The sequence below is a fragment of the Thermomyces dupontii genome (assembly GCF_041956625.1).
Source record: "Thermomyces dupontii strain NRRL 2155 unplaced genomic scaffold VTN31scaffold_9, whole genome shotgun sequence".
In the NCBI taxonomy this organism is placed as follows: Eukaryota; Fungi; Ascomycota; class Eurotiomycetes; order Eurotiales; family Trichocomaceae; genus Thermomyces; species Thermomyces dupontii.
The window spans coordinates 568,524-596,406 of NW_027192315.1; the positions used below are offsets into that span (position 1 = coordinate 568,524).

Below are 27,883 nucleotides of genomic sequence, written 5' to 3' on the forward strand. Positions count from 1 at the left end.
AGAGGCTACGCCCCCAAGACCTTGCTCTCCTCCAACGCATAATCCCCCGTCTGCAACCCCTGAAGTGCCTTTTTCCCATCCTCGGTCAGTTCCGGCTTACCATCCTCTGTGACGACGGAGGTGAAGAATCGAGGGTGCCATTCTTCGCCACGTTCCTTGCGGGCGGCAGCTTTTTGCCGCTGGCGCTCCTCAATCTCGTGCTTGTAGCGCGTGGCCTCGGCGTACTGCTTGGAAAGGATGGCGTCGGTGACTTTGGCCCAGAACCGGCGGGATTCATTGGGGAGTTGTGCAGAATCCGGGGGCACTTTTTTGGGGATGGGGTTGAGGGGGGCGACGTCGATGAGGAGGTGGGTTTTCTCTTCGTTGTTGTTACTTTCGGAGGTAGTAGAGGTGGTTTTGATGGAAGAGGCCGAAGACGATGCGGCGGAGGTGAGGGAGTAGAAGATTTGCCCATGCCAGGAACCGTGGATGCGGGCGAGGATGTCCGACTTCGGCACATCCTTGATCTTTGTCCGGGTGTCGTTTGCCGGGTCGTAGCGGAAGATGATGCCCTCGACGCGGTTGCGGGGCCCGCGGCCCATCCAGCCGTCCTCGTGGTACTGCAGCAGGACCTTGAGCCGCGTGCGTGCGCAGCGGATCGCACACGTGTCTGACACTGAGATGGACAGCGAGCCGCGCAGGAACCCGCCCACGTGCGCCGCCGGGTGCTCGAGGTGATATTCTTCGTTGTCGCGTCGGTGCAGCGTCACGAAAATGCCCAGGTTGTGCTCCCCGGGTGCGACCCGCACGCTCGTCCCTGTGAACCGGGCACTGATCTGATCAAATCCTCTTGCGGACACCCCGCGTGCCGGGCAGTCGATGTAGAACGCCGACACGGGTGGGTGGTGCGACGTTTGCTCCGTCAGGTAGCACACCCGGATCGGGCCGTCTTCTTGGCCGTTTGCCACGGTTGTTGTCGTTGCACCGTTGGGCGGTTCCTTGCCGGATGGATATATGGGGGGTTCGGTCTGTTCGACCTCCCAATAAGACTGTTTGAGAGTAACCCGTCAGTGAACCCCTCCATAACGCAGCATATATATGCATAACGCACCCGGAAGAACTCTCCCAATGTCGAGTTGTACGGCTTGCAGGGCTTCCCCTTGATATGTTTCTAGGATACTTTGGTTAGCCCAAATGGAAATATACAGGAACGTAGCACAAGCATACCAAGTCCTTGGTAAACCAAAACCGCAACACTTCGAGCATTCGCCCCAGCTCATCATCGGAGGCGCCGATACTGGTCACCGTGTCAGCAGGAGTCTTTCGACCTCCCTCGGCTACCGTTCCAACCTTGCAAACGTCTCAGGTCTATCCAGATAATTCCAGTAATCTGCCCGGTCAGTGCCAACCTAGCAAGCATTATGATGGAACGGCCCACAACCACGTACCTAGATTGGGAGTCGGTTCGAGAAGCTGAGCCGGCAGCGAGAAGCGAACCGAGGCGATATCAGGCACGCCAATGAACCTATTGTTTACCAAAGATCAGTATCTGACACTGCGAATCCTACCTGCGGCGGGGACTCACTTGCGCAGAATGGACAGAAACGTCTTCAACTTGGACGATTCGTCCGGGTTTTTCTCCGAGATGGCGGCAGAACTCATCTTTCTTGAATTCTCGCTCAATTCAACACCACAATACTCTATAAAAACCGCACCGCAAAGCAATCCGAGCCCTTTATCCTCTTATCGGTGTGCATTCCAACAGCGCGTCAGCAACGAATCCCAGCCGCGGGTCACGCACAACGAAAAACCCGGCGCAACGTACCGACAGATCAACTGTCCCGAGCAAGAAGAAGGCACTCAACACAGCGAAAACGCCGGAAAACTCTGCGTCACCGCTCCACGAGGATCCTCCGGTGATCGTCCGTCGTGACGACTCGGCGGTGACGTGGATTACGTAATCCTGGCGGTGCTTTGAGGCTACGTCACTGATGGAGTTGGATGGAGACGAAGTGGACACAACACGAAGTAAGCCAAACGCCGAGAGGGAAGAAACTCGAACCTTGACAGTTGACACCAGTCGAACGATCTACATAAATACACACCGGACGAGGAGACAAATTGCTGCTGGGGTCCATAGGCTGAACGTTCTTATCTGACAGCGAGATCCCGACCAATCGGCGCAGCACGTTGCTAATTCCTGGCACTGGACTGTCGTTCAGCGATCCAGGATCCGAGCGTCTATGACTCTATGTACACAGCGACTAACCAACATCAAGCGGCTTCGCCAAAATCGTAGTGGCCCGTCTCCCGGGCATGTTTTGTTGCGCCTTTTTCGCCCACAAACATGCCGCCGCAGGTGTTGCAGCGGATGCGGAACCCGGCCGTGTCGGTGTAGTAGTGCCGCTGCTGCAGGATGCGGCAGAGCTCGAGCGCCTTGTCCAGGATGACCGGGTCCGCAGCGTCGAAGATCTTGGTGTCGAACTCGGGCGGAGCGTAGGCGTGGGTATGTGGAGGGTCGGACGGTGACAAAGCGATGGTGTCATAGTGAATGCCAGAGTAGACGACAATGCAGCGCGTCGGCCGGTCCATGTTGTAGCGGTCGACGCGCAGCGTCTGCACATCGATGGAGCAGATCTCGACATCAAAATGCTTGCTCAGGATGCTGAGCTCGATCGCGCCGCCCCACGCGTTCTCGGACTGGATCCAGCGGCAGTAGTCGTCCGGAGCCCGCTCCAACAGCACCGCGGGGTACTCGTCGGGATTTGCCTGGATCGTCTGTGCGATGATTGACCGCAGCTCTGTCACGGTATCCAGTCCGCCGATTACTGCGCTGCCCACTGCCCGGAACAGACATGAGTTGTCGTCCGGCATAACGCGCAGGACCATGGTGGCGCCATGCTCAGGCACCGGCACCTCGGGCGGATCGCTCTCCACGGTTGCGGCGGCGGGGGCTCTGCGATCGGCGGACAGCGGTTTGGACGGGGACGGGTTTGGATTCTGCGGCGGGCGTGCCGCGATAGATTCGTTCACGGGGATTAGGTTCGTCGGCGTCGGCGTGCTTTCAGTCTGCGGCCGTTCCCGACCGGTCACAATGAGCTGCTCGCCGTTTAGGTTCACTCCCAGCTCACGTATTGTTTGCGACGGGGAGTATTGATCCAACGGCAGCGGCTTGAGTTGGGGGAAGCCATATTTGATGTCGAACGCGCCGAGCCCGGTTTGCTCGCCGATGATGCGTTGGAACTCCCCGACCGTTGTCTGTTCCTCAACGGTGATGGTGGACTGCCCATTCGGGCCGCGAACTCGGACTCGCATTTTCTAAGGCATGAAGTTGTATCTGCAGGCCTAGAGTTCAAATCGTGTGAATCTGATGCTTTTGGGCGGGGATAGCGTCGGCCCACTAAGGTTGTCTCGCGCGGGGGTCACCGTTGCAGTCTCGTTGTCGCTATATCTAATCAGCTGTGTATTTGTACTCGTTCCGCTTTGAATCAAGACGAGATTGAATGTCAAGCTCAGAAGAAAAAAACTGAAGTTCAATGTGACGTCTGCGATGGTCAGATCCCTACTATGTCCACCAAGGCCATACTGCAGCGACTAGCCAAGCCGATATCTACATGGCATAGATCGTCGGGAATTGTTTGTCTTTTGCAGCACTCCGTCTGACTGAATGTAGAGCAATGTGACCGGTCGCCCGCCTTGCAAGTTGCATCCATGATCCATCTTCGAAGCTCTGAGCGGGAGGACAAATCAGGGAGCACCGCCACAGTACGCACAGCCACAAATTCTTAATGCAGTTAGTGTGTGGCGCTCATCCCTGTCGCGTCAAAGTCGACAGGCTCATCGCGATTTGTTCTGGGAGAAGTCTGGACTCGCGCAGAGAAATCCGCTGCCCATCATGGCGAACCAGAACGAAGAGTCGTCCGAGTCCACCCAGAAAATTACTGCGGACGAGCCCGTCCAGTCGATTGAGGGCGGCGACGCTGCTAAGCCCGCCGAAGAGAGCGCGATCGCAAAGCCGGCGGAAGATGGCGGCGAGGAGTCGCAGGAGAGCCAGATCACGGAGGAGCAATGGCGGGCCATGATGGATCTCGTCTTGGCGATCTACGAGTACCGCGAAGAAGAGTACGTTCCCCAAAAGTTCTCTTGATGGAGCCGCGGACTAACGTAGCGCAGTGGCCATGACCCGTCGAAGCTGTTTCAGCGCAGCGTCAACAAGCGCAACGTTCCTGATTACTATGAAGTGATCAAAGAGCCTATGGCTCTGAGTATCCTCAAACAAAAAATCAATAAACGGGAGTACAAGCACTTTTCCGAGTTTGTCCGCGATTGTGCTTTGGTAGGAACACCTGGAACACGTTCAAACCTGGGGCAGTACTGACGTTGTAGATTCCTCACAATGCGCAAACCTACAACAGGCCCGAGTCGTTGGCATATAGGGACGCGCTTGTGATCAAGGTATGTCGGACTTAACAGCAGTCGGGACGAATCTAACATCCATCCAGGAGGTGTTTATCTCAGAATTCAAGAAACTCGTCGACCAGGGTCTCATTTCAGCCGAGACAGCCGAGTTCCCTGACCTGGGAGAAATCCCGGAGCCGGATCCCCTGCCGGCGGAGGAGGAAGAGGAGGACGATGAAGAGGATGATGAGGACGACGAGGACGGTGACGACTCGGACGATGGTGGCCGTCGTCGCAGACGCAGCCGCAAGTCCAAAAAGGAGCAGAATGAGCCTGTGCGCAAGAAGCGAGGACGACCGCCGCGTGTGGACACGCCGATGGAGGCGAGAATCAAGGCCATTCTCAAGGGAATCCGTAAATTCAAAGACAAGAGTGGTCAGCTGAAGATCCGCCACTTCGAGCGGCTGCCGGACAAGACGATGTACCCTGACTACTATGTGGAGATCAAGGAGCCGATGGCGATCGACATGATCAAGCGGAAGGCGAAGCGGAAAAAGTACACATCGGTGGATCACTTCATGCGGGATCTGGACTTGATGTTCGAGAACGCCAAGACGTATAATCAGCCCGACAGCCAGCTGTACAAGGACGCCGTGGACCTGCAAAGAGAAGCACACAAGCTGGCCGAGCAAGAGAAAAAGAAGCCCGACAGCGACTACATGATGGAGGACGGCCGGATCCCGCTTCCCGACGGGATCCACTACAACGGCGAGGTCTGGAAGGTCGGGGACTGGGTGCACATCCAGAACCCCAACGACGTCACGAAGCCGATAGTGGCGCAGATCTACCGCACCTGGCAGGATGCCGAGGGCGACAAGTGGATCAATGCGTGCTGGTATTATCGGCCGGAGCAGACTGTGCACCACTACGAGAAGCGTTTCTATCCGAACGAGGTGGTGAAGACGGGCCAGTACCGCGACCACCGGGTCGAGGAGATTGTTGACCGGTGCTTCGTCATGTTCTTTACACGATACAGCCGTGGCCGGCCACGCGGGTTCCCGCCAGACAAGGAAGTCTACGTGTGCGAGGCGCGGTACAACGAGGAGAAGCACAAGCTGAACAAGATCAAGACGTGGGCCAGCTGTCTGCCAGATGAGGTGCGAGACAAGGACTACGAGATGGACCTGTTTGACGTGCCGCGGAAGATCAAGAAAGTTCCGAGCCCGATCAAGCACCTGCTCAAGCCGGACGCCAAGGAGACAGACGAACTGCCAAAGCCAACATGGGGGGCGCAGAAGGCGCCGCCGCTGGTCGGTGCGGTGCACTGTCGGCCGCGCGATGAGAATGAATCGCCGCCACCAGAGCCAACACCTTCACCTCCTCCACCGCCGCCGGCGCAACCAGTCTCCCAGCAGCAGCAGCAGCCGGTGCCAGCAGCAACAGTCCCCACCCCAACGCCGACGACGCAGCCGGCGACACGGCCCGGCAGCAGTCAGGCCATGCCGGCACAGACGCGGCCACCTTCAGCTGTAAGCACGACGGGCTCTGTACCAACTCCGCCAGTGGTTCCCTCCCAGGCAACCTACCAGCCGCAGCCAGTACCATCGCCGGCATACCAGCAGCAACCTCCTCCTCCTCCTCTACAATCACGCCCAGCGAACTTCACACCAGCAGCATCCCCCGCCCAAGCACCACAACAGCCGCCACAGCCACAACCTCAACCACAACCACAATACCGACCAGCAGGGATGGTACCACCACAGCAATACACGCCAACTCCCCCTCCTCCTGCAGCTCCTCATCATCACCCGCCGCCGACCACTCCCGCCGCGCCAGCGCCGGCAGCATACACGGGATACAACACCAATCCTGCAAATCGCTATCAGCCGGCGCCCCTTCCTCCGCAACAACCACCGGCAGCACCGCCCGCACCCATCCCCGCGACAACGCCCCCCGCACCAGCGCCATACAATCCCAACGCCCCGCGACCGATCGAGGTGTTCCACCTCAGCGACACCGCCAACGCGGCGATCCCGGCGTCGATCCGTGCGCAATTCCATCAGGACGACCAGGGTCGCGTCCTATTCTTCTCCACCCCACCGCTGGATATCGTGTCCGGCAAGGGCGCAAATCTGGGACATTCGTTGAAATACCTCGCTGCACGGGAGGAACGAGAAAAGGCACGGCGTGCAGCGGCCAACAACAACAACAACAGCAAACGCCCATCACCAGGCAAAGAACAAGAACCCGACGCAAAACGTCCACGCATAATTCGCCCTTCCGAGGAAGAAGTCACCACCGCCCTCGCTAAACTCACCGAGCAGATCCTGTCCGATACCAGCGCGCTGTACAAGACTCTGTACGGTAGCGAAGGTGCGGAAGAGATGCAGCGGCTCGATGCGGAGAAGCGCGCGAGGGGCATTGAGGAGGATGAGCGGAAGAGGAGGAGGGTTGCTGCATTGGTTTCGTCTTCGAGGTGATTTCCTTTCTGATTTTCTGGGTGTTTTTTTTTTCGAGGCTGGGTTGGGAGGATTCTTTTTTTTTCTGGGATGGAGTTGAAGGTTGAAGTTTGCCTTTTGTTTCTGGGCTGGAGTTTATTAAAGATTGGATTCAGTCAGTCGTAACTCTTTGTATTATGATGGATGGATATTGATGGCTTTGATTGAGGCTTGGAGTCTTCTTCTGTACACAGGTATACCAGGCAAGAAAGATTGGAATACACTGGTTCAGTCCTACAACTCCTACTGCTAGTCTGTTACGCCCTTTCACTCTGTAGTTATTCATTATGGATAGTAAGATTATCATTCCCACTGAACGTGATCACAGTCACCCGAACAAATCCATTCAGACCGGTAACTTTGTACTCACACATGTACTTTTTCTTTGATACTGTACTCTTGTATACACGAACGCAACACGGCACACACAACGCTCAACATGAACCGAATCATTCCATCATGGAGACATCAACCATGAGCATGAAAAACGTTATGAGAGGGACCATAACCGCAAAGCAGGAGGTAATGAGGAAGGATGGATGGATGCAGTGTACTCGAACAAACCTCACACTCCGGGCTCCAGGTAAGAAAATAAGAAAGAAAAAAGACTACAATATATGTATGGATGGATGGATGACTTTTCCAGGTCGACAGAAGAAACACGCAAACCCCATAGAAAGGAACAGAAAACCACCGACTGGAACTTTTTTTTTTTTTTTCTTCCTTTTCAAAGAAGATGTTCCCAAAGAAAAGGGATTGTTATTAGTTTCATTCCTCCCGTTTCGTGTCATCTTTCGTGTCCTCTTCTTCCATGGAAAAGACCAGTTCGGATTGTTCCTCATCAATGCGCGACGGCGAGGGAGCTGCCGTCTTGGACGATCCGGATGTAGTCGTAGACGCAGTGGCAGTAGTACCTGCCGTAGCAGTCGCGGCAGAAGTACCACCAGCAGATGTAACGGAATTCTCAAGCGCTGAGCCCGGATGCAGCGAGAGGTTGCTCAATCCCTGCGAGATCATCGACATGGATGGCGCCGCGGAGGTGGTGCGCACCGACGGGGACGCATCGCCTGATGTCCCCGGCACCGGCCGTCGGCTGCCAATCGGAGCCAGGCTCGGGCTGGAGGACTCACGCAGGGGCGATGATCCCACGTGGTTGGACAATTCCTCCTCTTTCTTCTGGCGCTGCTTGGCGAACAGGGCGCCGAACCGCGACGGGCTCGATCCGAGGGGCGATGCCTTGGTTGCGCTCGTGCTTAGACCCAGGCCTAGCCCGGAGAGGTCCCGGCTCGGAAGCTCTTTAGTGCTGACCTCCTGTTCCGTGCGTGACAGCCGCCGCATCCGCTCCTGCGGCGTCAACACGTCATCGTGCAGGCTCCCAGGAAGAAGGTCCTCCTCCATGGTAAAGTGCCCCTCCCAGTCGTCCAGGGCCGATGATCGCGGTACGCTCGCCGACAGAAATTTGGACCGCGGTGCCATGCGCTGCGAGTGCAGGAACCGCGGGCCCAGAAAGGCATCCTCAAAGGCTGGCGGCGACGAACCCGGATTCGACGAACCCAACGAACCCAACGGCTTTCGAAGGTCCGAGCCGAACGCCGTGTCGCGTAGCTGGCGAACCGCTTCCGTCGGCGCCCGCGACGACGACGACGGGGGTGACGCCACGTCCATCATCCCAAACCTGGACGGCACCGATGCCGCAACCGGACCATACCGCGCAGCGTGCGAGATGCCCTGGCTGTCAAACGACGACGGCAAAGGCACGTCCCGCAGCGTCAGCACCGGCGGCGACGTCGGTAACCGGCTCTCTTCCGCGGGCGAGCCGTACTTGGACCCGGTATCCGATACGAACCCTGCCTCGATCGACGGTATTCCTTCCGACTGTGGCTGCGGCTGTGGTTGCTGCTCGCGAATGGCTGTCAGGTCATCCTGGGGTTGGGGGTAGGGGTATTGGTACGGCTGGCCATTCATTCGCTGCTGCGATAACACCGAGTTGGTAAGTGCGGAATCCTGTGGGTGGTAGGTGGCCTGCGGGTTGACTCGTCCGCCCAGATTCAAGGGTCCTCCGCCTCCCATGCCAAAGTTCGGCCGGTTCACTCGGCGTCCGTCGCGAAGAATATGCGCGAGTGCACATTTCGCACCGAATTTGCAGTTTCCCTAGCCGTTCAACTCAGCAAACCACCCGTCAAATCTGCCCGAACCGAAACCCAAACCTTTTGAAAGTATTTGCACGGAGCCGAATCCGCCGCGGCATCGGTGGTATGGAGGAACGGACAGGCAAGGCCAGCCTGGCAGGCGCCTTGTCGGAAGAACTTGCAGGGGACATGCTTGGTGTCTGTGAGAGAGAGCTGCGGGTCAATCCATACGGGAACTAGTAGAAGATGAGAGAGAAATGCCACCGCACGCACTCTTTGGACCAGGATTGGGAGGGCTCCGGGCCATTTCAAAAGACATGTTCCTCCCATGCCCATTGGGAGGAAGATGACCGCCGCGGGTTCTCATGTCGTTGCTGGGTACACGGTCCGCTCGCGGCCGACCCGCATTTGCCAGGTGGTGGCTGTTCGGCGGAGGGGCTTGCGAGGCTGTGATGGGATATGAATGCTGTGACATGGGCTGCATCACCGGAGGTGACGGCATTGAATCTCTGCCAGCGAAGTTATGGTATCAGAGGTGATTCATTGCATGTACAGGGACCGAGGATAAGGATGGAGGGGTACTTGGGCTGGCTCGGCCACCCTAGGGTAAGTATCTATAGACGAAGAGGGATCAGCCTGTACAAGACAATCACCGTTTGGTAGCTGAGAAAACAGTCTCCTGTCAAGATGTGACCGGCAAGAGAAGATAAGAAGGGAATGGCCAGCGGAACGGAAGCAAGCAAGAGAGTATTTTGCTGGTTGAACAGCTGTTCCACAGTGCCGTTGTGCCGGTTGTTCAGCCCTGACCGCCTTCTGTCCCTAGACCCACCATGATGGCTGCAGGGTGCACTGCACTGCGTCATGGCTGTTGTCTGTGTTGATTCAATCATTCCAGGGGTAAGTTGACTCTAATATTCGTTATCCAGAAAAGGATGTCACTGCCTAGGCCGAAATACGTTATCCATGTCCCATGGTATGAATGCAGCAATCTAGAATAGGTATACTACAAGACATACTCCGTACGCTAGAAGGGAATCTCAAAACTCACAGGAAAAGCGTACTAACCATGAAGGCGAGGGGAAATATGGACTTCGAAATGCGAGGCTTCAGGTAGATTAAGAATCTGATGTTCATCTGACCATGGCTAATCGAATCGCAGCGAACGATAAGAGACGTCAGATATAGTTGCCTTGAACATGTGGCTTGCTCAGATGATTTCTAGAGCTCCCCCTCAAGACCCAAATCATCCTGCACAGCCCCGATTAAGTTAAATTCCGTAGCTCGGGCAGACAGTTGAACATGGAACTTGCCTTGAGGTCCTCGGCAGTGGTATCCTCTGGCAGCACCTCTGTACATCTGGCCCAGAGCTCGCGCGAGATCTGGATGCGCGTTTGGAGACGCCGAGTCCAGAGCCGCCATTCCTGTTCCACCTGTTCGATCTCTTCCATGGAGGTGAGCATGATGCCCTCTGCCTGGAGCATCGCCAAACGCTCGGCCGACGCCTGCCGTTCCTGCTCCAGCTGCGCGACCTGCTCCCGGAGCTCATCGATTGGGACGATCGCGGAGAGATCTGCAAGGCGCTGGCGGAGCTCTTTCTCTCGAACTTTCAGTTGAGAGAGCTCGTTTTCCAACTCCCGCATGGCATGGTCCTTGGCGGCCGCGGCTTCTGGCGAGTCGTCTTCGACCGCCTCTTGAAGCGCATGGTAGACGACTTGTTTTCCTGTTGTCCTCGGCCGTCAATCAATCAATCTGCATTGCTTGCGGAGATACAAACCTGAAACGCGAGCTTCAATCTGCTTTCGATCCTGCAGTTCTTTGAGGATCTTTGCGGCCGATGCTGCAGAGCAGGTTAGTGAGTAGTATCAAGTTGTTCAATCTTCTCACTTTTGGTCACTTTATTGTGCAGATTGGTAGAGATGTCGATTGCCTGAAGCAAACTGATAAGCACAGATCCGGTTTGTCTCTGAGAATGCTGCTGACCGAGTATGGACGACTACATGTATTACAGCTAGATCAGATTCCTTCTCCTTATTCCAAGCTTGATAATGACCTACTTCTCCTTTCCTGTCATTATATCCCTCATTAGATCTACACGGCCCCAAACTCACTCTCGCTCGACTCACTCAGGTAGTCCAGCACCAGTGCGGCGTCTTCACAGGTCAGCTCTGCACCTCCCGATGCCCTCATGGTACACGCACCGTGCTCCGAAGAGAGTTTCTCTGCCTTGGGCTTCTTTGCACCCATGATGTCGAAATATGTAGTACTGAGTCGATTGCATGAACTGGAAAGAAACCGCTAAGAAGAACGTATGTACAGGATACAAAAAAGGAAAGCACTGGCACCGAACAAGGCAGGCAGTAGTATCACGTGTGGCTGCATTATTAGTTCCTTCCCTATACAGGCTGAAGCATGGTCTCTGTGCCAGGTGAACTTCAACTCTATAAAAACGAAGAAAAAACTCCACAAAGCAACAGGTAAACACAATGCCAAACATGTAAAGAGTCTTGCTCCCTCTTCGTCGGGGTATCACATAACGACCTAGTCCAGTTAGTAACGGTGGAGTACAAAGTAGAGATTCCGAGTGCACTTACGCAGTCGCTTTCGTTCTTGGCAACGGGCACGCCCATTTCCTCGAACGTCTTCGGACCCTTGCCAGGGAGATTGCCCGGCCGGGACGGCGCCGGGGTGCTGGAGGAAGACGACGGTTGACTGGCGGGAGCACCCTGTGGCCGGGGTGAATGGGGTGGTGCTTGCGAGGAATGAGGCATGGACTGATTGCGAGGCGGGTAAGCAGAGGACGGCCGGCCGTCGGGCGTTCGGCCCGGCCCACCATTGCCATACGCATCCTGGGGGGGGCGACCACTCGTTCCCGGACGATCAGGCCGCTGCAGCCGTCGGCGCTCGTTGTCCATAGGCGCCGAGTAGCCGAAATCCGGGCGCGGACTCTGAGGGGGGGCCTGGGAAACGGGCGGATAGTCGCCCTGCCCCGGAGGAGGGTGCCGCGGGGAGGTGGGAGCCGAACCAGTTGGAGGACGGTAGCCCATCTGGCCTCCGGACGGGGTACGGGATCCAGGACCGCCAGGGCCGTAGTTGGCTGGCGGCGAGTGGATGTTGGGGTTGATGCCAAAGGCAGAGTTCTGGCGCGAGTCCGGATACGGCTGGCTGGACGGCGGGGGACCGTACTGCGCCCGTCCATTGGTCGGGTAGGGAGCGGAGGAGTATCCATCGTCCGAGATAGTCATCCGCGAAGGGTCGGGCATTTCCAGGTTCTCCTGGGGAGGAGCCATACCCTGGTTCTGGTTGCCTCCGTATCCCCGCCGGGCAGGTCGGCCACCATTTCCGTACTGTGACTTGATGCGTGCAATGGCGACTTGCTCGTGGTCCTTGCGCGACAGGGTCTTGGACCGCGAGATGCTCTCGATGCGGCCGGCCGCGTCTTTGTTGCCGTTGGCCGCGGCCTTGGAGTACCAGGCACGGGCCTCCTTGAGATCGACTGGCACGTGGATTCCGACTTCGTAGAAGTATCCCAAAGCGAACTCGGCCGTGGGGAGGCCGCTCTGAGCTGCCCGTTGCGCGTAGGTAAATGCGATCTCGTCGTTCTTTTCGAACATCCCTTCGTGACCGCAGAGGAACCACTTGCTGATGGCCATCTCGGCCTCGGGCTCGCCCTGTTTGGCCGCCAACAAGTTGTAGTGCAACGACAGCATCGGGTCAAAGTCGCAGCCCAGCTGGCACAGCTCGTAGGCGGCACCCATCTTGACCTGTGCCTTGGCGAATCCATGGAAGGCCGCTTTCTCGATGTACCGTCGCGCCCCGTTGATATCGACGGGCAGATACTGATCCGGAACGTTGACCTGGGGCAGTTCCCGGGCCAGGAGCATCCCATAGACCTGGAGAGAAGAGCCTGTGAGCTGCCAGGATCACGGGACAGTTTTCATTGTGGGAAAAAAAAAATAAAAAAAATAAAAAAGGCGACTTACATAGGCGCCCTGCGGAGCATTATCATCACAGGTTTCCGCAGCCTGGCGAATGTACTCGAGGCCTTTCTCATAGTCCTGACGCTGTCCGTGTTGCCCGAGGAGGATCATCATACCCAAACGCTGTGTCCACAGTTAGTCGACCGGTCTCCACGGCGGTGTCCGGTTTCGGGATGTCCAACTTACATAGTACGACGCGGAGTCCTGCAGCGTCACGCCTCGTTCGTAATGGCGGATGGCCTTGGCCGGCTCATTTGAGCTCTCAAACTGCATGCCCATGCGGTACTCGGCGCGCGCGTAGCCCTTCTCGGCGGCCCGCGCATAGCAGCGAAAGGCCTCTCGCTTGTCGACGCGGTACCCGAACTTACCAAACTCGAGCCACATGCCCTTGATAAAATCGGCATGGGGATGATGCTGGTCGGCCAGGAAGCGGACGATGTTGATCGCGTCGGTCTTCAGCTGGTGCTCGATTTGCGGCGTATGCGGACGCGGAGGCTGGATCTGCGACATGCGGGACTCATTCTGCATGCACATCTCGACGTAGTTCAGGGCATCCTGGGCCCAGGCCAGCTGCGCATCCGGGTCATTGGACGCCAGCACGGCCTGGCGGCCCTTCTCCAGGTTCGCTTCCCGCTGTTCGTCGCTTGGAGGCACATTGGGCGGCGGGTTGCGCAGCACGGGAAATGGCGAAAAGGAGGGCTGGTCCATGGTGTCGTAGGATACCGGCTGGCCGTAGGGCGCGGGGGCACTGGAGACAGAAGGGGGATCGTAGGGATTGGTGGTGACGGGAGGGGAGATGCCAACGGAGGACGAACGCTCGGGGTATTGGGGCCGTTCGTAGGGTGACTGGTTGCCGTAGGGACGCGCCGCACGAGCCTCGTATTCCAAATGGGCAATATTTTGCTGCATATTTTGCGGGACCTCTGGCATCAGTCTGTGAAGGCCAGTCGGTCAGCATGAGGGGGATGGCGGGGGTCACCAGGAGAGCGCACCTTTTCGGTTTTGGGGAGACGACCTCTGGCAGGTAGAAATCATCCGACCCGCCGGGAACGAACGTCGCACCTACCGATGGATGACCACTATACTGCTGCACCGGCGGTCGGCTCATGATCGGGGGGGCAGGCTCTTGAGTCGACTTGGAAAAAGGGAACTATGGATGGAGGGGATGTGCGCCACGGGGAACGGGGTCCGAGACCAAGACTGGAGTTTTTGAGAGGGTATTTTTAGCTCGCCGTGGGTTTAGTTTTAGTACATACTGTAGTTACATAGTAGTTAAGATTTATTTGAGGAAATTTTTTTCTTTTTTAGCTTTGAGAATTTTCAGGCTTTTTCTCCCTGATACATACAACAAGGGGAGTTTGGCCAGGGATTCAAGCGCAGGAGAGAAAGAAAAGGCCGCAATTGTTGGGGCTGAACTGGGTAGAATCGAGAAATCGGTAGGTAATTACTAGTAATACTACGAGTACTGTACGGAGTACGAGACGACGGAAGAAGTAACTACTGTATCATCCCATGGCTTCTTTCTGGCTTCTGGAAAGATTGCCGAATTCACGGCTACAACTTCAGAAGCAAAGTTCTAGGTTAATACATAGTTACTTACTGTGGATTGTCCGACAGTCCGAATACGACCCGGCCGAGTTGGGCAGAAAGGGTTGGCAAGTGGGTTTCTCCTAAGAGTTCTCGTATGTATAGGTTATGTCGTTTAGATGAACGCTTCAGCTCGAGAAGTCCTGACAGACATGGTTAGTTCTATCAAAGCTTCAGCCAATGTTACTCTGACAGCGGCAACTTGATGGAGAAAGCCTCAGCTGATTCTGGTCTTCCACTTCCTTTGCACATGAATGGATGCAGTCACTTTCTATGACTGCAAAAAAGTCTCCTGAACCGAGCCCTGTCATTCTTGCAGGCATCCAGGCAGAAAAGTCAACTGTTGTGACGGCGACTGAACAAGAAAGGGGATCATGCGGCGGGGCAGAGCAGCCGCTGCGTGGCAGACCCACGGTTGCTCCGAATGATATGATTGGTTTCCTGCCACCCCGAAAATGGAACCATGGTGAGCCAATCACATCGAATGGGATGATCACCTAATCACTAGTACGCTAGTCCAAAAATGGCCATTGCCTACCTAAAGCCTGAGCCGAATCAGGGCTGAGTCAGCCCAGGAACACGTGCAGACAGCAGACGCGCCGCAACGCGCTGCAGGACGCGGGTAGGTAAATAAGTCGGTCAATCATGTAGATTCTGTACAGAGCAACGGAGTAGAGATGGAATTGAAGGAGCAATGCAAAGCATGCCAGACTCTTTCGTCATGGAGGAGCGTCGCGCCAAGTTCTTCCATCCGTATTCGCCGTACGAGATCCAGCTCCAGTTTATGAATGCGCTGTATGAATGCCTGGAAGCGGGAAAAGTTGCGATTTTTGAGTCCCCCACAGGTACGTCGATGGAGATGAAATGCTGCAAAGCCGCGCAAAACTCAAAGCTGAAACTCGGCGCTAGGCACGGTATGTTGGCGAGCAAATGCACGGCTGCGAGAAGAATACGAACACAGTCTGATGCATGCAGGGCAAATCCCTCAGTCTGATCTGTGGGTCGCTGACATGGTTACGAGAGCACAAGCGCAAACAGTTTCTGGAAACCGTCGACGATGCGTTGGGTAAGAGTGGGCATCTCACCCGTCCGTCCGAATCCAATTGACAACCGCAGGAGACGATGACGAGCCTGACTGGATGCGCGAGTATGCTAGGAAGCAAAGAGCTCGGGCAATGGTAGAGAAATGGAAGGACCTAGAAGAGCGGCTGGCGAAGGTCAGGGCCGAAGAGGAGCGAAGAAGAAAGTCGGCTGAGGGTCAGCAGCGGGCGAGGAAACGTCTGGTACGGCGATGGGACAGACGTCGTGGACTTGTAGGCTGACGGACAAGTAGAGAGTCGATGAAGAAACAGACCGTCCAGACACGGCGGATGAGGACCGCTTCGAACTAGATGACTATGACAGTGACGCGGAGTCGCACCCTGCAGCGGGCGGCATTGAGGGGCTCTCCGCAAGTACCCTCGCGCTGCTGGACCGCTACCGGGGCCACATCATGGGCAGTAAGCCTGTCGAGGACGATGCCGACGATCAGATCAAGATCTTCTACTGTTCGCGCACTCATTCTCAGCTGTCTCAATTTGCCGATGAGCTCCGCAGGGTGAGTTTCCCGTCCAGCCTACCTCCACAGGAAAACATACAAGGGAGTGGCAACGGGCAACTGGGACTCGAGGAAGGAATCAAACATCTGTCCTTGGGCTCCCGAAAACAGTTGTGTATCAACCCGAAAGTTGCATCGTTGACGAACGCGACGGCGATCAACGAACGATGCATGGAGCTACAGCAGTCCAACGTCACAGCGGACAAACGGTGTCCGTATCTTCCAGGTAAGGACCATGAGGGCGCCATGCTCGACTTTCGGGACCGCACCCTTGCGACGGTGCAAGATATCGAGGACATTGGGCGAGTAGGCAGACAGCTTGGGGTTTGTCCGTACTACTCCAGCCGCTCTGTGGTCAAGCACAGCGAGGTAAGAATCCTCTCAGCCTCTCAGTCTTTTGGATGCGTCCAATGCTCAGAGACCACTAGATTGTGACTCTTCCGTACCCGCTGCTCCTCCAAAAGTCCGCGCGGGAGGCATTAAATATATCCATCAAAGGCCACGTCGTGATCATCGATGAGGCTCATAACCTCATGGATGCTATCTCCAGTCTGCATTCAGTATCCGTCACACTGGACCAGCTTCGGACTGCCCTGTCCCAGCTAGCCGCCTACGCACGGAAATACCGTACACGATTAAAAGGCAAGAACCGTGTCTACGTCACGCAGGTGATTCGGCTCGTGAGCTGCCTGGCAGACAACCTGGAGTCAATCTCCCGACAACAGAAGGCGCCAGAAGCCGTCGTTCAGTATTCCGACCTTGTGGCTGGAAAAGGAGTTGACCAGATCAACCCGCATAAACTCTCCCGGTACCTGCAAGAAAGTAAACTTGCCCGAAAGGTAGACGGATACGTCGAGTACGCGGAGCAAGGGCATGAGCAAAAGCGCGATAGAACGACAGTCCCGGTGTTGTTCCACGTCCAAAGCTTCATCCTGGCGCTCATGAACCCTTCCGCAGAGGGCCAACTCTTCTGTACCATCTCCGAAGGGGTGGTGGAGTTGAAGTATATGCTGCTTGATCCGACGCATCACTTCAAGGAGATTGTCGAGGATGCACGAGCAGTCATTCTAGCTGGAGGAACAATGTCTCCGGTAACGCTCCTTTTTGTTTCTGAGGCAGGGCCTCGCTAATCAGCTCAGATGTCGGACTACTCGGATCATTTATTCTCATACGTCCCCGAAGTGCGCTTCGACACCTTCAGCTTTGGGCACGTTATCCCGCCGGAAAATCTCATCGCGCGGACACTCGGCCTCGGCGTTTCGGGCTTCGAGTTTAGCTTCACGTACGATAGGCGCAAGTCGGAGGAGATGGTGCGTCCTAAGGCTTCCCTTGCTTTCGTTTTTCAGATTTGATCTGACTGATGAATCAGGTGCTCGATCTAGGCCGTACAATCGCTCGGCTGTGCCAGGTCATCCCCCATGGTGTCGTTGCCTTCTTCCCCAGCTATGATTATCTCGCGTACGTGCTTGATAAATGGAGAAAACTTCCGACCAAAGGGCCCAGTACGTTGTCGCTCATCGAGCGACACAAGACCATCCTCTATGAGTCACAGGATAAAACCTCCCATGCAGACGACATACTCTCAGAGTATCGCAAACAAGTTGAGTCGCACCCAGGAGGGGCTCTTCTACTGTCCGTCGTCGGGGGCCGTCTCTCCGAGGGAATCAACTTCTCTGACCGACTCGGTCGCGGGGTCATCATGGTCGGGCTTCCATTTCCAAACATCCAGAGCGCCGTCTGGAAAGCCAAGATCGAGCACGTCGAGATGTCTGCCTACAAGAAGGCCGAGGGGTCAGTCCAGGACGAATCCCGGCGACGGGCCATGGCAAAGGCGGCTGGTCGGGACTTTTATGAGAATTCATGCATGCGAGCCGTCAATCAATGCATCGGACGGGCAATTCGGCATCGAAATGATTACGCGGCGATCGTCATGATCGATCACCGATACGAAAGCGAGCGAATTCAAAGGAAGCTACCAGCCTGGATTCGACAGAGTCTCGCTCCCGCTGGGAAACAAGCGGCTGCAACGATCCCAGCGGAATTGACCAAGTTCTTTGCTCGACATAAGACCACTTGATGCTACGATTTCTGTTTTCTAGATCCTGGCTTCTCGAACTACGCTCTTCACCGTCGTTTGCCCCGAAGCGGACAGGGCTTCGGCGATGAAACGCTGCACCTCCGCCATCATGGGCGCGGTGAATTCATGCCCGACGTTTTCGAAGACGAGGTCCTCCAGATGAATGTTGGCATCGGCGCACCAGCCGCCGGGCGCTATAGCTCTCTTCAACCACGACAGGATAGCCTCGTATCGATGGTAGGGAACCAACCTGTCCGCACCACCGGAGATCTGTAGGATCCGCTTTCCGCCGAGATGACGCGACAGGACAGGGCGGAGACGTTGCTTGTCTTCCTCGGATGGATCCGGCAAGGGACTCTCTTTGAGAGCAGCATCCTTGGCGGGTAGGTTGGTGTGACTGAGGAGGAATGCTGCCACGTCATATTTCCGGACGACCTCCAACAAAGAGGCCGGAAAGTGTTCCGAACCGAGGAACTTACTACCAGGAGGATCGGAGTCGGTCCAGGAGGACAGTTTTGACAGGCGGGCGCGATCTGCCATCAGATTCACATAATCCAGGCCACCAACGATGGACACACCAGCGGTTAGGCGTGGCTCCTGCAGGAGCGCTGTCCATACGGCATGGCCGCCAAGGGAGATGCCGAGGACTAGATGGCGTGTAATCACCTTGTCGGACATAGGAAACAAATAGGAAGGTAGATAGTCCATCAATGACGATACGTCACGCGCCGTCCCCTCTACCAGCTGCCGTCAGATCTGACCATGTTCTTCTCCAACCTCTCTCACGTCGTAATTGACCTACGGAAGATCGAAAACATATCCTGCGCATGTCTGGGGTTTCCCGAGCGCCAGACCTCATTGGCCTGAGGATCGACGAGGCGCGAGCCATGGTTGCGCTGGTCCAGAGTCACCGCAATCAACCCCGTCGGTGCTTTTCCGTTGCCCGCACTACTCTGTAGCAGTTGCCCTCGCCGAGCCTGCCAGTCATTGAGTATTGCTGTCGCAACCTCCGCCATGTGCTCCTGGCGATCGAGCCGGGGATGCAGCAGCCAGAGGCAAGCCACTTCATTCGTCTCCGAGGGGAGTTCTTCCAGGCCGAACACCGTAGTGAGCAGCCCTGCGATGAGGAAAGTTCGTCGGGACATGGCCGGAAGGGGGTCGGGAGCGGTGTAGCTCGCAAGGGGAGATATCGGAGACACCATTGGAGAGCGTCGGTAAGTTCGTTCGCCTCTCGGTAGAGTTCTCGACTCTAATCAGCAGTCTAAGGTCTCTCCCGTGCTGCTCGAATCTTGGTGCAGTAAGTATTAATGGGATGCCTCGGCTTGAGGCGATTCCGATTCTCGGCCGGAGGATCTCCGGATATACAATGGGTCTTGAATCACGTGATCCGGGGAAATGGCCCATGGCGATGGCGCGTTCAAGCAATGGCGGGCAAGATGGCGTGCAAGATGATGGAGAGATCAAGCTCGAGTAATCAACAGCCAATGCATGCAAATCAGCCTGATTGAACGTGTTCGCAGTCCACAATCGCGACGCCATTGATCAGTCATAGCCGCCGCCCTTAGCGCCCAACCCGCTTCGTATTTGGCTTCTGCCCCTGATCAGATACTTGCGTATCCAACTTGATCAACTCCGTGTTATTTACTGCAGATCTTGGACGGACGGACCACCACTCTACCCCTATTTCTCGTTGCTCGAGCTCAAAAATAACTAGCTTTCCGGAATGGCCGTCGTCTGATGCTGTTTGATTCTGCAATCGGCGTCCAACAAAGACAATTCATCATTTGCAATTTCGCTCCAACGTATGTCGTTTGACCAATTTCCTCCTGTGTCTGGACTGACACGCCATAGATCCCACCAGGCGCCGACCAAGCTTTCCTGAACCACAGAGACGTCCAGTCCCCTCCTGACCATGGATGCCAGTGGCGCCGTTGTCCAAACGCCCCCCAGCCTACCCGCCGTCGACGAGAAACAAGATGTTGAGACCCAGGGAAATGTGAAGCAGTCCATCCAGCGAGAGAACGATGTGCTGCCTCAGCAAAATGGTCATGCCCCCGAGGCGCTGCCGGCTTCCCGCCCTCCGTCGATATCCTCCGACACCCCTCGAATGGGCAGCAAGCGGACTTCCAAGAATGAGGCTCCGACCCCGACGGGTCCCCGCAGCGTAACCTTCTCCCGCAGTCCATCCATCGCGGATGACCAGGAACCGTCGCGATCCCGGGCGTCGTCGCTTGTTGGGCACAACGACGAATCTGACGCCACGGGGAAGCAGCAGAAGCAGTCCCTTCTCGAGAAGTTGCGAGCACTCGCGTCTGCAGCTCCCTCGTTTCCTTCGCACTCACGGTCCACCAGCGTGGCAACGGTCACGGGTACGGGGGTCGAAACAAGAAATTATCACGAGGCGCAGACGCCGCCCTCCGATCGAGGCGAGTTCCGCTTCCCGGACACCCGGGACGAAGGCAGTGACGCGGATGCCGACGCCGAAGAGAGCGCTGGGGAGCAGCGTCTGCGGTTGCGGCGGAGGAAGAAGAAGCAGCCGCTGCATCGGCGGTCGCAGTCCCAGACAAATCCGCAGACCGCCCCGTCAACACCCCGTAGTCCACACTACTCAAACCTCTTTTCGCTGTCTCCGTCGGAACATCGCACCCGTGCGGGCTTTCTGTCTCGGCGAGGAACCACGGACTTGGCGCGGGAAGGTGTGTCGGAGGACGAGGGTCGGGATCGGTTGCGGCGAGAAACGGCCTGGCACCGACGTAGCGGTACCTGGCTCTCTTCAGCGCGTCCCATCGCTGGGAATGCCGGAAATACGGACAATAATAACAACGAGGATAGACGGCCAAGTAATCTTCGACTGTTGGCAGCACTCGGCGGTCAATCCGGTGAGACAGAGGGCATTCGGGAAGCATGGAGACGGCACAAGGCCGAACGAGGGTCGAGCCTCAGCGCGCAGAGGTGGAAGCAGATCAAGGCCGGCCTGAAGATGATCGGCCAGCGGCGCAAACCGGAGCACACGGTAGATCATGTCAAGTCAGCGGAGCTGCTGGCCGAGCTGGCGTCCGGGATCCCTGCCGCGCTGATCATCGCCAGCATGTTCCAACGCGACGAGCATGGGAGCAAACGGATTCCCATTCTCCTCGAGCAGCTCAAGGTCAAGGTGACCGACAGTCGCATCGATACGCATTCCGGCGACCGACACCTCGTCTTCCGCATCGAGTTGGAGTATGGCAGCGGCGTGACCCGGATGAAGTGGGTCATCCACCGCACCCTCCGCGACTTTGCCAATCTACATCTCAAGTACAAGCTCCAGATCGGGACGCAAAAGTACATTCAGTTGCGGAATCCAGAGGCGGGTGGGCAGAGCCTTCCACGCTTTCCCCGTAGTGCATTCCCGTACCTCCGCGGTGTTCGAGGACTGGAGAGTGATCGGGAAGACGACGAGGATGATGCGGCTGGTTATGAGACGGAGGGCGCCGCCAGTGGGACTGAAAAAGGTCGCAAGGGCAAGAAGCGGCGGTCCTCTGTCGCGCGACGCCAGTCAAGTCTCACAAATGATGGGGAGGCTACTGGCGGGGGAGAGCAGGCCGGCGAGCGGAAATCCTACTCGGAGCGGCAGCGCAAGAAGCTGGAAAATTACCTACAAAAGCTGATTCGGTTCTTGATCTTCCGACCTGACAGTAACCGACTCTGCAAGTTCCTGGAATTGTCCGCACTGGGGGTCCGGCTGGCCTCCGAGGGCGGATACCACGGCAAGGAAGGTTTCCTGATGATTCAGTCGGCCAAGGGTCTTGATTTTCGACGGGCCCTGACGCCGTCCATGATCAAGAAGCGCCATACGCCCAAGTGGTTCCTGGTTAGGCACAGCTACATCGTCTGCGTTGACTCGCCGGAGGAGATGAACATCTACGATGTGTTCCTGGTTGATCCGTTCTTCAAGGTCCAGGCAAAGAAGCCGCGTCTGAGGGATCAGAAGCCCAAGGAAATTGCGCAGTCCGCGAGAGATTCTGCCGCCCATCCGCAGCAGCACCACACGTTGCGTCTGGAGAACTCTGAGCGGAAGCTGCGCCTGCTGGCGCGTAACGAGCGTCAGCTGCACCAGTTCGAGGACTCTATCCGGTACATGCTCGAGAATACGCTGTGGTCGAAGCCCAACCGGTTTGATAGCTTCGCGCCCGTGCGGCGGCGCTGCTTTGCCCAGTGGGTGGTTGATGGCCGCGACCACATGTGGCTTGTGTCCCAGGCCATCAGCCAGGCCAAGGACGTCATCTACATTCATGACTGGTGGCTGAGCCCGGAACTGTACATGCGACGACCCCCGGCCATCAGCCAGAAGTGGCGACTAGACCGCCTGTTGCAGCGTAAGGCGCGCGAGGGCGTCAAGATCTTTGTAATCATGTACCGGAACATCAACACGGCGATTCCTATTGACTCAGAGTACTCCAAGTTCTCGCTGCTGGAGCTGCACCCGAACATCTTTGTGCAGCGGTCGCCCAACCAGTTCCGCCAGAACACATTCTTCTGGGCGCACCACGAAAAGCTCTGTATTGTCGACCATACCATTGCCTTTGTGGGCGGAATCGATCTGTGCTTTGGCCGCTGGGACACGCCTCAGCACCGGCTCACGGACAACAAGCCCACTGGATTCGAAAGCCCCGACGGACCCAAGGACGCCGACAACTGCCAGTTGTGGCCCGGCAAGGATTACTCGAACCCGCGTGTGCAGGATTTCTACGATCTGGACAAGCCGTACGATGACATGTACGACCGCAATATCATCCCGCGTATGCCGTGGCACGACATCTCGATGCACGTGGTTGGGCAGCCGGCGCGGGACCTGACGCGCCACTTCGTGCAGCGGTGGAACTACATCCTGCGGCAGCGGAAGCCGACGCGACCGACGCCGTTCCTGTTGCCGCCGCCGGACTTCAACCCGGAGGATCTGGAGGCGCTGGGCTTGGAAGGAACGTGCGAGGTGCAGATCCTGCGGTCGAGCAGCATGTGGTCCACGGGCACGCCGGACGTGACGGAGCACAGCATCATGAACGCCTACGTCAAGTTGATTGAGCAGTCGGAGCATTTTGTCTACATTGAGAACCAGTTCTTCATCAGCACCTCGGAGATGGACGGCAAGAAAGTGGAAAATCTGATTGGCGAGGCGTTGGTGCAGCGGGCCATCCGGGCGGCGCGCAATCGGGAGACATGGCGCGCGGTGATCCTGATTCCGCTGATGCCAGGGTTCGAGAATACGGTGGACTCGGAGGGCGGCACCAGCGTGCGGCTGATTATGCAGTGCCAGTACCGCAGCATCTGCCGCGGCGAGTCGTCCATCTTTGGGCGCCTGCGTAAGGAGGGCATCGAGCCCGAAGACTACATCCAGTTCTACAGCCTTCGGACGTGGGGTCGGATCGGCCCGCAGAAAGTTTTGGTTACGGAGCAGTTGTACATCCACGCCAAGTGCATGATTGTTGATGACCGAGCCGCTATCATCGGGTCGGCCAACATCAACGAGCGGTCGATGCTGGGGTCGCGCGACTCGGAGGTTGCGGCGATCGTGCGGGATACGGACATGTTGTGGTCGACGATGAATGGCCAGCCGTACCTGGTCGGACGATTCCCGCACACGCTGCGCATGCGCCTGATGCGGGAGCACCTGGGTTTGGACGTGGATGCGCTGCTGGAGCGCGATCTGCAGATGTACCCGACGACGCGCCAGCGGCGGGACAGCGTGGGCAATGTGTCGCTGAACCCGAGCCAGGATGGTCTGGACGAGACCGCATCGCTGTCGCACGAGAAGGAAGAACAGCGAGAGATGATTGAGCGGCGGCACCGGATGCAGGATGAGTCCTTTATCCGGACGGAGGAGCTGCACAGCTTCAACCACGACGTGGACTGGGAGCAGGGCAACAACCCGAACCTGCGGTCGAATCGGAAGTTGACGGCGGATCCGCGGGTGACGGACAATGCCGAGCACCGCAAGGATGTTGATGGCTACGGTGCGGATCGCATGAACGCGCTTTCCGAGGCGGGACTCGGAAATGGCCGCGACACGACTACGATCGAGGAGGACCTGGAGGTCATTGTGTCGAGTATTGCCCCGGAGGGTCGGGGAACGGTTTCCGTTCCTAAGGTGCGGCCGCCATCGTCGTCAGGGGAGAGCTCGAGCAAGATTCAGGAGGAGAATGCCAAGGCGAACATGCTGCCGCCGACGCCAGGGCAGAGGACAGCGTCGAGCGAGTCCGTAGGATCTCGGATGGTGCCGCTGCCGGGGACCAACGATGCGGACATTGGAGGCCCTCCATTGCCGCAGCAGCAACCGAGTCCGTCGGCGAACTCGCACCCATTGGTGTCGTACTTGAAGCAGCCAGCGGTGGACGAGCACTGCATGCGGGACCCCGTGGTCGACGCGTTCTTCTGGGACACGTGGCACGCGATCGCGGAGAATAACACCCGGATCTACCGGACGGTGTTCCGATGCATGCCGGACAGCGCGGTGCGGACGTGGAAGGAGTACAAGGAGTACACGGCGTACGGCGAGCGATTCATGGAGCTCCAGACGCAGCAACAGACGGCTTCGGCGGACAAGGAAAAGGACAGGGGTGCGGTGTTGTCGCCGGTCAAGTCCCACAGCAGCCGCACGGAGCTGGAGAAGGTAGCGAGCGAGGCGACGACGGTGCCTCGCTCAGCCGCGGGCGAGTCGGACGAGAAGAAGCCGCGGACGCGCAGCGGAACAGGGTCGACGGGCACCAACCAAGCTCTGGATGAGAAAGCCTCGTCAGTGCCGCCGCAGACCATCGAAGCCGATACTTTAGGCGTTGGTGGCGACGAGGATCCGGAGCGGGCCAGCTCGCAGACGACGACCAACTACTCTGGCGCGTTGAACGCGAACGCGACGCAACAGGGCCCGGCGCGGCGGCGGCGGCGCACAACGACGCGGTCTCGACGGGACCTATTGGGGGCGGACGGGGTGATTGATCTGAAGCAGGCGGATGAGTTGGTCAATATGATCCAGGGACATTTGGTCCTTTGGCCGTACGACTGGTAAGCACCAGACAGATACTACAGTGTAGTGTGAATGCTAACGAGCGCAGGTTGGAGAAGGAGGAGCAGGGAGGCAATTGGCTCTACACGCTCGATCAGATTTCTCCAATTGAGATATAGTAAGTCTTTACCATCGATCTCCCTACGGGATCTAGCTGACGATGCGGCAGCAACTAGTTCAGACTGTCAGCATTACGGCGTTAGGTTGGATTGATGGGTTCATTCATTGCATTTTTTTGTAACTGTCAACTGGTTTACCATCACTCATTTGGTTTTCTTTTTTTTTTTTTTTTTTTTTTTTTCCTTTTTCTGTTGTTTTGATCAGGACGATCCTTGATTCCTTTTGGTCCTTGAAACATGCATCAATAATTCCTGCTGTCATAGATACTACCTAACTACATAATTCCACCCTCATTTTAGTGATCTTCTCATTCTTCTGATACTGGGGAGGGTCCATGGGGCCAATTCTTCTTCAACCCCTGATTTTAATCGGATTTCCTAGCTCGTTAGTTAGCTCCATTCATCCCAACTAAACGAGTCAAGACCTGCGCGAGCGCAACACTCTATCTAATACTATTAGTTCGTCCGGCCAAGATGGCCCGAAACGCAAGTCAATCCCCGTCCTTTAAAAAAAAAAAGCAACAGCTTCAATCTAACAAAACCTGCAAAATCAAGGAGGTCACTGTAAGGAGGTTCCCGCCCCCTCCTCCTCCAATCGCCTCTACGCCCTGGATCCAATTGAGCTTAAATTCCCTGACAAGTTCGTCCTCTTCTCTTAGATAGAACTCACTAAACCGGACAAGTTAGTTAAGCCTTGCTAGGGTTTTTCTCCTTTTTTTCCCCAACTTCCGGACAACTTAAAGGTGTACCTACATACAATAATTTGTTTTTTTTTCTTCTTCTTTTTCGTTTGTTGTTTTTTCTTTTCTTCGTGGGCCGGTGCCCGCAACTCTAATCTTTTCTTTTTCGTATCTGACTGATCACTGGTTGACTGACGAATTGTGTTGTTGCTCCACGATGAATGATCGATGATGACAATTGTGTCCTGAACCTGACTCCCCTTAACGTGCAGATTGATTGAATCGGATTGGATTTGATTGGATTGGATTTGAATGAATGCCTGGATTAAGAGGACTGGAGAACGATGGAGAAGATCTCAATTACAATCTGCGGAGATGGCGGGTGTGGTATGTTTTACTGCTACCTTTCATAGGTTTTATGATGGACTCGATAAGGAGAGAGGGGAGAGTGAAAATTGACCACGCTGGTTCGTACATATAGGCAAATCGTCAATCACCCTCCGGTTAGTCCGCGGGCAATGGACCGACGAGTGAGTACGCAATCGATTGATATACATACTCTCAACACTTGAGAAGAAACGGAGGGGGCTAACCAGGAGGGGGATGAGGAAAATCCAAATAGATATGATCCAACAATAGGTAGTATACACACCCTCTCTCTCTCTCTCCCTCTATCTGTCTCCATCCAAACCCAAAGTTAAAGTTACCTCAATGCTGAAGGGGTATGAATAGAGGACTCCTACTCTGTCACCCGCACCGTCAATGGCACCGATTACCTCCTCAGCATCACCGACACCGCCGGCCAGGAAGAATACCGGAGTCTGTGGGCAACCTCCAACCTCCGCTCCGACGCCTTTGTGCTGGTCTACGACATCACGAATCCATCGTCGCTCGATGCATTGGATTACTTTATGGACATGCTCGACATTGAGCGCGAGCAGCGCGAGGAGAATACCCTACGACTGGTGCAAGACGAACTCAACAGTTCCAAGAAAAATAAGGGGGCCGGAGGAGGAGGAGGAGGAGATGTGGATCTATCAGGAGTTCAGATTGGCATGCCACCACCCGTCCGCATCGTGGTTGGAAACAAGTGCGACTTGAAAGATGCGCGTGCCGTGGAGGCCAAACAGGGACTCGAGTATGCGAGGGCTAGGGGTGCGGCGTTTATGGAGACGAGTGCCAGGGAGATGGTCAACATTGAGGAAACCTTCTCTCGTACGCCATTTCCCTTTCCCTTCCCCCCTCCCCCCAAAACTTCTTTCAAGATAATGGAAAGAGCTAATGGTACGACAAGTGTTGATTCTCCGCGTTATCGAAGCCCGCGAGCAACACAACCAATTCGTCCGTGATCAACTCGCCGCCCTCACCGGCGGCGGATCAACCAGCAACCAAAACGGCAACACCCATTCGAACGGCAAGGACAGCGGCGGGAAACGTGGGTTCCTCTCCTCCGTCGGAGGCTCCACCCGTCGAGTGGGCCAGAACAGTCGACTGCACATTTCGAAGCGGGTGTCGTTCCTGGGAGGTGGAAGTGGTGGTGGTGATGATGACAACGACGAGGATCGTCATAATAAAGATGGGGCGCGGAAATCGGCAGCGCGTGGTCTTGCTGCCATTAGAAGAAGGATTCCGTGTTTTTAGAAAAAAAAAAAAAAAAAAAAAAAAAAAAAAAAAGAAAGTTTGCACTCTCGTTCGGCTGTTTTCGTTTGTTTCCTTTTGTTTTTTCTTTTCCTGATTTTTCTTTGTCTGTACTTTAATATACCCCTTACCTGCTCAGTGCTTGACATCTGATGTTTGGATGAAATT

The 27,883-nt window shown here is 56.2% G+C and overlaps 10 protein-coding genes across 10 annotated transcripts; 4 read left to right on the forward strand and 6 right to left on the reverse strand.

Annotated features, from left to right (window-relative positions):
* Positions 1 to 5: 5 nt before the first annotated feature.
* Positions 6 to 1,641, reverse strand: VTN31DRAFT_7407 (uncharacterized protein; the record flags this gene model as incomplete). The annotated part of the gene is made up of 6 exons (XM_069408125.1): positions 6 to 1,028; positions 1,091 to 1,150; positions 1,207 to 1,276; positions 1,330 to 1,369; positions 1,428 to 1,504; positions 1,565 to 1,641. 6 exons carry the CDS (start codon positions 1,639 to 1,641, stop codon positions 6 to 8), a joined length of 1,347 nt encoding a protein of 448 aa, XP_069257905.1.
* Positions 1,642 to 2,253: 612 nt separating this feature from the next.
* VTN31DRAFT_7408 (uncharacterized protein) lies at positions 2,254 to 3,294 on the reverse strand (the record flags this gene model as incomplete). Its single annotated transcript, XM_069408126.1, has 1 exon — positions 2,254 to 3,294. One exon carries the CDS (start codon positions 3,292 to 3,294, stop codon positions 2,254 to 2,256), a length of 1,041 nt encoding a protein of 346 aa, XP_069257906.1.
* A 580-nt stretch (positions 3,295 to 3,874) lies between these two features.
* Positions 3,875 to 6,857, forward strand: VTN31DRAFT_7409 (uncharacterized protein; the record flags this gene model as incomplete). Its single annotated transcript, XM_069408127.1, has 4 exons — positions 3,875 to 4,101; positions 4,153 to 4,315; positions 4,366 to 4,434; positions 4,482 to 6,857. 4 exons carry the CDS (start codon positions 3,875 to 3,877, stop codon positions 6,855 to 6,857), a joined length of 2,835 nt encoding a protein of 944 aa, XP_069257907.1.
* A 786-nt stretch (positions 6,858 to 7,643) lies between these two features.
* Positions 7,644 to 9,506, reverse strand: VTN31DRAFT_7410 (uncharacterized protein; the record flags this gene model as incomplete). Its single annotated transcript, XM_069408129.1, has 3 exons — positions 7,644 to 9,026; positions 9,083 to 9,204; positions 9,278 to 9,506. The coding sequence occupies 3 exons, from the start codon at positions 9,504 to 9,506 to the stop codon at positions 7,644 to 7,646; spliced, it is 1,734 nt and encodes a 577-aa protein (XP_069257908.1).
* Positions 9,507 to 11,123: 1,617 nt separating this feature from the next.
* Positions 11,124 to 11,498, reverse strand: VTN31DRAFT_7411 (uncharacterized protein; the record flags this gene model as incomplete). The annotated part of the gene is made up of 2 exons (XM_069408130.1): positions 11,124 to 11,154; positions 11,203 to 11,498. 2 exons carry the CDS (start codon positions 11,496 to 11,498, stop codon positions 11,124 to 11,126), a joined length of 327 nt encoding a protein of 108 aa, XP_069257909.1.
* Positions 11,499 to 11,530: 32 nt separating this feature from the next.
* On the reverse strand, positions 11,531 to 14,089 carry VTN31DRAFT_7412 (uncharacterized protein; the record flags this gene model as incomplete). The annotated part of the gene is made up of 5 exons (XM_069408131.1): positions 11,531 to 11,542; positions 11,596 to 12,894; positions 12,985 to 13,104; positions 13,168 to 13,915; positions 13,974 to 14,089. 5 exons carry the CDS (start codon positions 14,087 to 14,089, stop codon positions 11,531 to 11,533), a joined length of 2,295 nt encoding a protein of 764 aa, XP_069257910.1.
* A 1,448-nt stretch (positions 14,090 to 15,537) lies between these two features.
* Positions 15,538 to 18,242, forward strand: VTN31DRAFT_7413 (uncharacterized protein; the record flags this gene model as incomplete). The annotated part of the gene is made up of 6 exons (XM_069408132.1): positions 15,538 to 15,634; positions 15,685 to 15,851; positions 15,902 to 16,534; positions 16,594 to 17,256; positions 17,305 to 17,475; positions 17,535 to 18,242. The coding sequence occupies 6 exons, from the start codon at positions 15,538 to 15,540 to the stop codon at positions 18,240 to 18,242; spliced, it is 2,439 nt and encodes an 812-aa protein (XP_069257911.1).
* Positions 18,243 to 18,260: 18 nt separating this feature from the next.
* Positions 18,261 to 19,444, reverse strand: VTN31DRAFT_7414 (uncharacterized protein; the record flags this gene model as incomplete). Its single annotated transcript, XM_069408133.1, has 2 exons — positions 18,261 to 18,979; positions 19,045 to 19,444. The coding sequence occupies 2 exons, from the start codon at positions 19,442 to 19,444 to the stop codon at positions 18,261 to 18,263; spliced, it is 1,119 nt and encodes a 372-aa protein (XP_069257912.1).
* A 710-nt stretch (positions 19,445 to 20,154) lies between these two features.
* Positions 20,155 to 25,454, forward strand: VTN31DRAFT_7415 (uncharacterized protein; the record flags this gene model as incomplete). The annotated part of the gene is made up of 3 exons (XM_069408134.1): positions 20,155 to 25,277; positions 25,328 to 25,396; positions 25,448 to 25,454. 3 exons carry the CDS (start codon positions 20,155 to 20,157, stop codon positions 25,452 to 25,454), a joined length of 5,199 nt encoding a protein of 1,732 aa, XP_069257913.1.
* Positions 25,455 to 26,421: 967 nt separating this feature from the next.
* VTN31DRAFT_7416 (uncharacterized protein) lies at positions 26,422 to 27,718 on the forward strand (the record flags this gene model as incomplete). The annotated part of the gene is made up of 5 exons (XM_069408135.1): positions 26,422 to 26,464; positions 26,559 to 26,607; positions 26,700 to 26,716; positions 26,810 to 27,292; positions 27,372 to 27,718. The coding sequence occupies 5 exons, from the start codon at positions 26,422 to 26,424 to the stop codon at positions 27,716 to 27,718; spliced, it is 939 nt and encodes a 312-aa protein (XP_069257914.1).
* Positions 27,719 to 27,883: the final 165 nt, after the last annotated feature.